A 7,711-nucleotide genomic window follows, 5' to 3' on the forward strand; every position below is an offset into this window, starting at 1 on the left:
CCAGCAGGAGAGTGGGGGTGTGGTGGGGAACCTTTTGTAGTGATAATCAAGGTGGGCCATTTCCAGCAGTTGATAAGAACGTCTGAGGAACAGCTGGGGGGGGCGGAGGGGGGAATAAACATGGGGAAATAGTTTTACTTTGTGTAATGACTCATCCACTCCCAGTCTTTATTCAAGCCTAAGTTAATTGTATCCAGTTTGCAAATTAATTCCAATTCAGCAGTCTCTTGTTGGAGTCTGTTTCTGAAGTTTTTGTTTTTTTGTTGAAGAATTGCCACTTTTAGGTCTGTAATCGAGTGACCAAAGAGATTGAAGTGTTCTCCGACTGGTTTTTGAATGTTATAATTCTTGACGTCTGATTTGTGTCCATTTATTCTTTTACGTAGAGACTGTCCAGTTTGGCCAATGTACATGGCAGAGGGGCATTGCTGGCACAAGATGGCATTTATCACATTGGTAGATGTGCAGGTGAACGAGCCTCTGATAGTGTGGCTGATGTGATTAGGCCCTATGATGGTGTCCCCTGAATAGATATGTGGACACAGTTGGCAACAGACTTTGTTGCAAGGATAGGTTCCTGGGTTAGTGGTTCTGTTAAGCACTGGAACAGGTTATCTAGGGAAGTTGTGGAATCCCCATCACTGGGGTTTTTAAGAACAGGTTGGACAAACAGCTGTCAGGGATGGTCTAGGTTTACTTGGTCCTGCCTCAGCATGGCGGGGCTGGACTAGATGGTTTCTTGAGGTCCCTTGCAACCTGACATTTCTATGATTCTTTGTTCAAGAGGTCTGGGAAACTGGCGGTACAAGACTAAGCAGCACTGGCAGAGCTGGAAAGGAGAAAGGGGAACCCAGACTGGTATAGCAGGGGGGCTGTGGGTCAGGATTGAGGCCCATTGGCAGGAGCTGCATGGGGAGCCTCAGGCTAGCATCTCTTGGGAGTGAGAGAGAAATGTATGTTGCTAGGTGGGGAATGACAGATTTTCTTATTTTTTAGTGTACCCACCAGATGACTGCCTCTCCTCACCCGCACCCCCTTCTTCTGGCCTGTTCCCTCCAAGCCAAAAATCCATGCTGGCCTGGCCCAAGTAGCTCTCCCCTCCCGAGTACCAGTTCTAGCAGATAATACTTGCACAGTCCACTGTCAAGAAGCACCCCCTGCTCAGCTGCCGCCACATAAGCTCCCCCATTTTAACCCTTTGCTCCCTTCTCCGCAGAGATATAGCAGCCAATCGGCGTGAGCTGGCCCGCCTGCGCATCACCCACATCCTCAATGCGTCGCACAGCAAATGGAGAGGGGGTGCTGAGTACTATGAAGGCACCGGCATCCGCTACCTAGGCATTGAGGCCCACGACTCGCCCAGCTTCGACATGAGTCCCTACTTCTACCCCTCAGCTGACTTCATCCACCAGGCGCTGAGCGAGAGAGGAGGTGAGGGGCAGAGGAGGGGTTGGAGGAGAGGGAGCAGGGGCTGGGACGAAGAGCTTGGCTGGGGCTGTGTCCAAAACCCTCATCTCTAGTCGCCTTCTTTCCTTATAAACACGCCACCCACGGTTCTGTGCTGGAAGCAGTGGAGATACCATTAGCAAGACGTGGGGATCCTCACTCCCACCTCCATAGCCCTCCCCCACGTGATCAGCTCAGAGAAATCTCCCAAATCCAGCCACTTCTTGAGTCTGCAAAACTTCCACCATAACACCAAGTGTCACCAAGTTGGACCAGCACAATGGTCCTTCTAGCTCAGTATCTGGCCTCCTGCTGCACCAGAACAGAGCCACCTCCATCTACGCTGGGATCAGCTAGCCCACTATCCCAGCAGCCACCGTTCTGGAAGAGACCCAGGCCCAATTATGGGCCATAGCCTGGCCCTTTCATGCCATCGTGGTGGAACAAATAGGCCAGATCTGAGGTGGATCCCTTCCTCTCACAACACGGGGAATTCCTATGGTGCTGGAGGGTGTAAGCAACCCCTGGCATAAGGGTATGCCAGGGTGGGGGTGGCTCTAGAGCAGGAGGGAGTGGATCTGGAGTCCCCAGACGAGACCAGGATTCAGGAGGTGCATAGGGGGTACAGGCATCTTTGGCCTCCCGCACTGGGGAGGCGCAGCTTATAGTCTGGCTCACAGGGACCGGGGAGTAGGGCAAGTTGAAAATTTTGCTCTCAAAACGTTGTTCAAAGGCAGATTGGGTTTTTGACTAAACTACATTTTTCACTCAAACGAAAGTATCTGCTTTCCATGCGAAGCTTGGATTTTTCACTGAAAAAAAAAAAAAAACCAAAACGTTTTTGATTTTCAACCAAAAATGGAACTATTGAGCCATACACTGGAATACTTTGATTGGAAATGCTGCAGCAGAGCCTCATGGGAGATGTAGATCAATGGCCTCACATTCCCATTCTCCTAGTTGGAGCTGGGCTCCCTCACCAGACATCATCTCCCATGATTCACTGTGGCAGTGGGACTCCCATGATGCATCACCTCCCCTGCCCAAAATGAGAGACTGTGGTGCTGTTATGCTTATAGGAAGCACTACAGTGAATCCTGGCAGATGTCATCTGACCGGTCCACCCAGCCTAGAGAGGGAAATGAGGGCATGAACCACTCAAACTACCGCTCCCGCGAGGCAACACAGCAGCATTTCTGAATCAAAATAATTCAGATTTTGATTTTTCAGTGAAAAGTCACCTTTTTCCAAGGGAACCCGCCTCCCCTGCCATTGTGTGACCATCTGTCCCATCGAGCCCTGTATCTTAACTCCTGTACTGGAGTGATCATCTCATCCACACTGTTGTACGACTGTTTCCTGGACTTCCGTAACCCTGCGCAGTGGGGCCTTGGGGCTGTAGCCCCGCTGTGACACAGCTCCCCTTCTCCCCGCAGGAAGGATCCTTGTCCACTGTGCCGTCGGGGTGAGCCGTTCAGCCACCTTGGTCCTCGCCTACCTCATGATCCGCCACCGTATGACCCTGGTGGAAGCCATAAAGACTGTCAAGGACCACCGCGGCATCATCCCCAACCGGGGCTTCCTGCACCAGCTGGTCTCCCTAGACAACTCCCTGAGGCTGAAGCGGCGAGCATGAGTGGGCAGGGGAGGGGGCACTGTTCAGTGTCCGGCACTCAGCCCAGCCCTACTGCCAGCTGAGCAGCAGACACAGGGCTTTCATCATGGGGCAGGCGCTTGGCAGACACAACTGGGCTCCCTTGGGTCCTCAAGGAGTGGAAGCTATTCAGAGGGGCCCCCAACCTGCAGCTCTGTCGTCTGTGGAGGCCTAACATGCAGCCTCCTTCCAGGCTGCAAGACTTAGAGGTGCACCCCACAGGGACTATTATCCCATGTCTCGGGCTTCTCTTCCCCTCACCCTGCTGGCTCTGGGAAGCCCAAATGGGTTGGTTCTGCCAGCGGGCACACCCAGGCAGCAAGCCAGCCCTGCCTGTCATTCCTATGAGATCCAAGCTGCGTACATTTCTTGGTGGCAATGAGAATTAGGCAAGGCCCATGGTGTCGTAGACTTGGGGTGCCCTCAGTGTAAAACATTTACCTGTAAGAATAAAGTTACTGCAGAGGAAAAACATCTGCCCCTCTGCTTCTGTGTTTTGGAGCATCTTTGCCCAGACCCCAAGGGAGGATGAGAGATAGGGTCTAGATAGACTGTGTGTATTCACGGATCACATCCCACCAACGAGCTGAAATGCTGCTGCCTCTTCGCTGGTAGCTGTGTGTGCAATATACTGATATATTGACTGCGGGGCAGTCAAAAGTCCAATCGCCCAATGCTTAAAGAGATCTGAAAAAAGTGTGTGTGTGTGTGTGTGTGTAAGACAGTGTTTAAGTGCAGCCCCCAGCAACCCTGCTCAGACTGGGGGGAGGTTTGGGGGGAGGGGCAGTCTGCAACCCCCCTTGTGACCCTTCCCCCTTTAAGCACTGCAATCAGCTCTTCATGATCCTCTCCCAGCCCCTTGGCTGAGGTCGGGTTTGTGAGAAGGAAGCAAATCCCACCTCCCTACAGGCATCTACCTGACAGGATGAGGTGGGCTGGGAGAGGGAGTTTTGTCTCCCTTCTTATCTCTGCAGTGAGGGATATAAGAAGTGTGCTAAGTGGCCCCTCCAGCCCTTCTCCTCACCGGGACATGGGGCCCTCAACACAGACCTACTGGAGGGAACGAGCCAGCAAAGCACTAAGAAACTGAGACCCTAGGGATGGGCCTGGAACCAAATGCTTGGAAGAGGTGGGATCCTGATCCAACAGCAATAGCAAGGGTACCCAGCACCTCCCAGGGACAGGCTCCATCTTTGAAGCTTGGGTTCATTTCTAGAACAGTGTTTATACATGGGCTTTGGAGGGAGGGGGGTTGAGTGCAATGAGCTTTGAGGGGTGTCCACCCCGTTTCTGGTGAGGGGCAGGTGGCCATATCTTAAAAAGTCTACTGACATCAGGGCAGTCACTAGCTAGTCCGCAGAGCAGCAGACTCCGGGCCATGGAGCCTGAGCGCCGCTTTGCCACAGGCAGATCAAAACCAGCCCCACCTCTGCCATATTCCCAGAATTGCTCCCAGCTGCATTCATTGCCACCCTGCTAAAAAGTTTCCCTGCATAAATAACAAGACTCAGGGAGCCATACTACCAGTGACCCCAAGGGAGCAGAATACGATCAAAGAGTAATCCTCCCTTGCCAGCATTTCGGGTGGCTTCACTGTGACACAGTTTTCCATCCCTGCAGGAACACATTTGAGATTCAGCTCTTGAGATAACTAGGCTCTGCATTTGGGCCCAGCTGCCTCCCCCTATTACTAACTTGAAGCTTCAGACCCCCAGGCTGCAAAGGAACTGCTCCCCACCCCTCCCACTTTTAGGATTTCGGGGTGGGGAGTGGTCCCAAGCAAAGGTGAGTGTACAGTCCTCTCCAGCTCCAAATTCCCCCTCCAGTTCTATGCTCCACCCAGAGGTATTCTCCGGGATGCTGCCAGCAGAGCTGGTGCCTTGGCCTAGGAGTACCTGCACGAGGTTACAGCACAGCACCACTGGCCAGGCACATTATCAGGGCGGTTCTCCTTATGCAGAAGCATCAGGTATCGGCCAGTTCCGCAGACTGGGCTGGAGGGGTCCAGTGGCCTGATCTGCCTTGCCAAATCCTAGCTCGATGTGGATGGATGGGCCGGCCAAGTAGGGGGCTGTCCGTAAACTACGTAACGCATTAGGGGGCAGGTGGGTCCCTAATTTGGCATATTTGTTTTAGTGTTACAAAATGATACAAGGATAACATTTGGGTCTCGATAATCACCCAAAAATGTGTCATGTAATGGATGGACCAGTTCTATGGAGGCAGAAAGCAAAAGAGAAAGTATTTCCCAACTGAAGGGAGAAGGCAGGTAACAAACCCGTGAGATAAAAGGCCTGAGGCCCACAATCTACAGTGGAGCTGCCGGGGAGAACCAGCCCCAGGATATAATACAATACAATGGATTAGAACACAACACAAAGAAATGCTTAACCCACTGCCATGAATTGTATCAACCACCAGATGGTGATGTTGCTCTCTGCCAGAAGAAGCCAGGCCACAGAAACCAGGACCAGCAAAAGTTAGCTTCCCTGATAACTATGCGGATACAAAAGTCTCCTTTTAACGCCCAGGAGCGGGCTGTACCCCTAAACACGCTGAAGGCCCACGTGGCAGCAACAGCAGCTCTGAGAGCTTCAGGAGTCTGGGAAGATCAAGGAGAGGTGTTTTGGAGCTGCTCTCCAAAGCACCTAACTTGGGTATGCCTGGCACATCCCAGGGGAGGATGTCAGTGCTGGTTCTGCTGCAGTCAGAACTCTCTGGCTGCTGGTACTATGTGAGGGTAGCTCCTATATCCATGAAGGAATCTCCTGCTTGGTTTGACCTGAGCCCGGCAGCCAAGACAGACTATTACCGGTACCTAAAGGACTTTCATAGCTCAGGGCATGTCTACACAGCATTTTGGGGGCAAGCCTCCATGCTGGGTCAACAGGCTCAGAGGTTAGCACAGTCAGATCTTGACTTGACAGACTCGGGCTAGCGGGAGACTAAGTGAAAAGCAGCCCCTTCTTACTCCTCATCTCTGATCCCTGTAGGTCTCTCGTTCACACTTGCTCAGCCTTTGAACCATGCTTATAATGAAGGCTTTAGAACTATGGGCCTCTGTCCTAGCTCCTTAGAGAGCAGCCTTCTGGGGTTCATCTTAGCAACTCAGGCTGGTCCCATCTGCAGCTGTGTTCCACTCTGCCCCCAACGGTCACAGGGGGGAACACAAGAACAAATTTCCAATGAGTCAGACAGGATTCAGAGTCAAGCTGTGTGCAGTTTTTCTTACCCCAGTGCACTTGATCTGGAATTGTGGAAGCGGCCATCATTGCCAGAAGCTTTACTGGGGTGCAGGGCCTGTTCCTTCATGTCTGGGGTGAGCTCCCTTCTCCCAGTGGCTGCCAAAGGAGGAGGGGGTGGTTTCAACCTATAACTAGAAATGAGGTCAAGCTGCAAGTTTTGGGTCCACATTCCCAGCACCATTCAAGTCCCCAAGCCACATAACATGTGACCATTCTAACCACATTTTGCGGGGTTGATCAAAGCTGAAACTCAAAACAACCCCCATAGGTCAGGTAAGTCATGTGCTGGGAACCAGTCCGTCTGCATAGCTCCCAGTCAGAGCTGTCTGGGGGCTGGGATAGCCTTCCTACCCACACGCATACAAGTCGGAGCTAGGGTGCTGCACAAGCCTGGGGTGCAGGAGTGGGGAAACTTGCACGAAGGGCTATGAAGCAGAGACCAGAGAGGTGGGACCCCACCTGATAACTGCAGAGGGTGCTCTGCACCCTGGCTAGGCTTTCATCCTAGGACACCTGCCTCTAAAACCACATGCCTCTAGTGCCTGAGCTAAAGTGTCAGGACCAGATAGTAACAGCCACTAACAGGGAACAAAGACATATTTGGCCAATGTGTTACATGAGAATCGGGCCTAAGGTATTGTAAGTTGGGCGCCCAAGAATGGAGGACCCTGCAATCGGTGGAGGGTTTTGAAAACCCTTTGTGCCTCAGTTTCCCCATTATTTAAAATGGACATGATCATACTTACCTGCCTCTGTAAAGGACTCTGAGATTTATGGCTGAAAAGCACTATCACAGGGCTAATTAGCAGTGCCTATATTATGATCCACAAACACATCACAGTTCAGAGCTGAATCGAACTGGCCTCATAATGCTTCCAGGGGTTGTTGTCCATCTGTTCCTAATATAGCTCCATTCTTCTTCCACTTCCTGTCACATTAGCTGGCTGGGCAGCTCTCTGTATTTAGAACTTGGTTCTTGTAAAAATATGTCATTAAGGGCTCTGATAGGCATACAACAGTGATTTGCTCTGTTTGGATGGTAGCCAGGTTGTCTGGGACTCCATAACACACCTGGCCCAGTGTCTTGGCAGGGCTGAGGACCCAGGCAAGCAGTGGGCTGGCAGGGTGCCCATCAGGCTCCCAGGGAAACATTGAGAAATGCTTCTTTCCCCCTTTGTCAGTGAAAGGGATGTTTATGAGAGGTGGGGGACTGGAGGAGGGCTAGGAATTGTGGCAAACCCTCCTTAAAAAGGAGTTTGGAAAGGGAGCGTTGTATCCTACTCCAAAGGGCTCAGGTTATAGTCTCTATATTCATAGAATATCAGGGTTGGAAGGGACCTCAGGAGGTCATCTAGTCCAACCCCCT

General features: G+C 51.9%; 1 protein-coding gene across 2 annotated transcripts in view; it reads left to right on the forward strand.

Annotated features, from left to right (window-relative positions):
* Nucleotides 1-3,588, forward strand: part of DUSP26 (dual specificity phosphatase 26) — a 33,947-nt gene extending 30,359 nt beyond the window's left edge. For both annotated transcript variants that reach the window (XM_074940142.1, XM_074940143.1), the window contains exons 4-5: nt 1,217-1,431; nt 2,883-3,588. In XM_074940142.1, the coding sequence (XP_074796243.1) occupies nt 1,217-1,431; nt 2,883-3,082 (415 nt within the window). In that variant the 3' untranslated portion in view covers nt 3,083-3,588. The remainder of the gene's footprint in view (nt 1-1,216; nt 1,432-2,882) is intronic.
* The last annotated feature ends 4,123 nt before the right edge of the window (nt 3,589-7,711 follow it).

This window comes from Natator depressus, chromosome 26 (genome assembly GCF_965152275.1).
Source record: "Natator depressus isolate rNatDep1 chromosome 26, rNatDep2.hap1, whole genome shotgun sequence".
Lineage (NCBI taxonomy): Eukaryota > Metazoa > Chordata > Testudines > Cheloniidae > Natator > Natator depressus.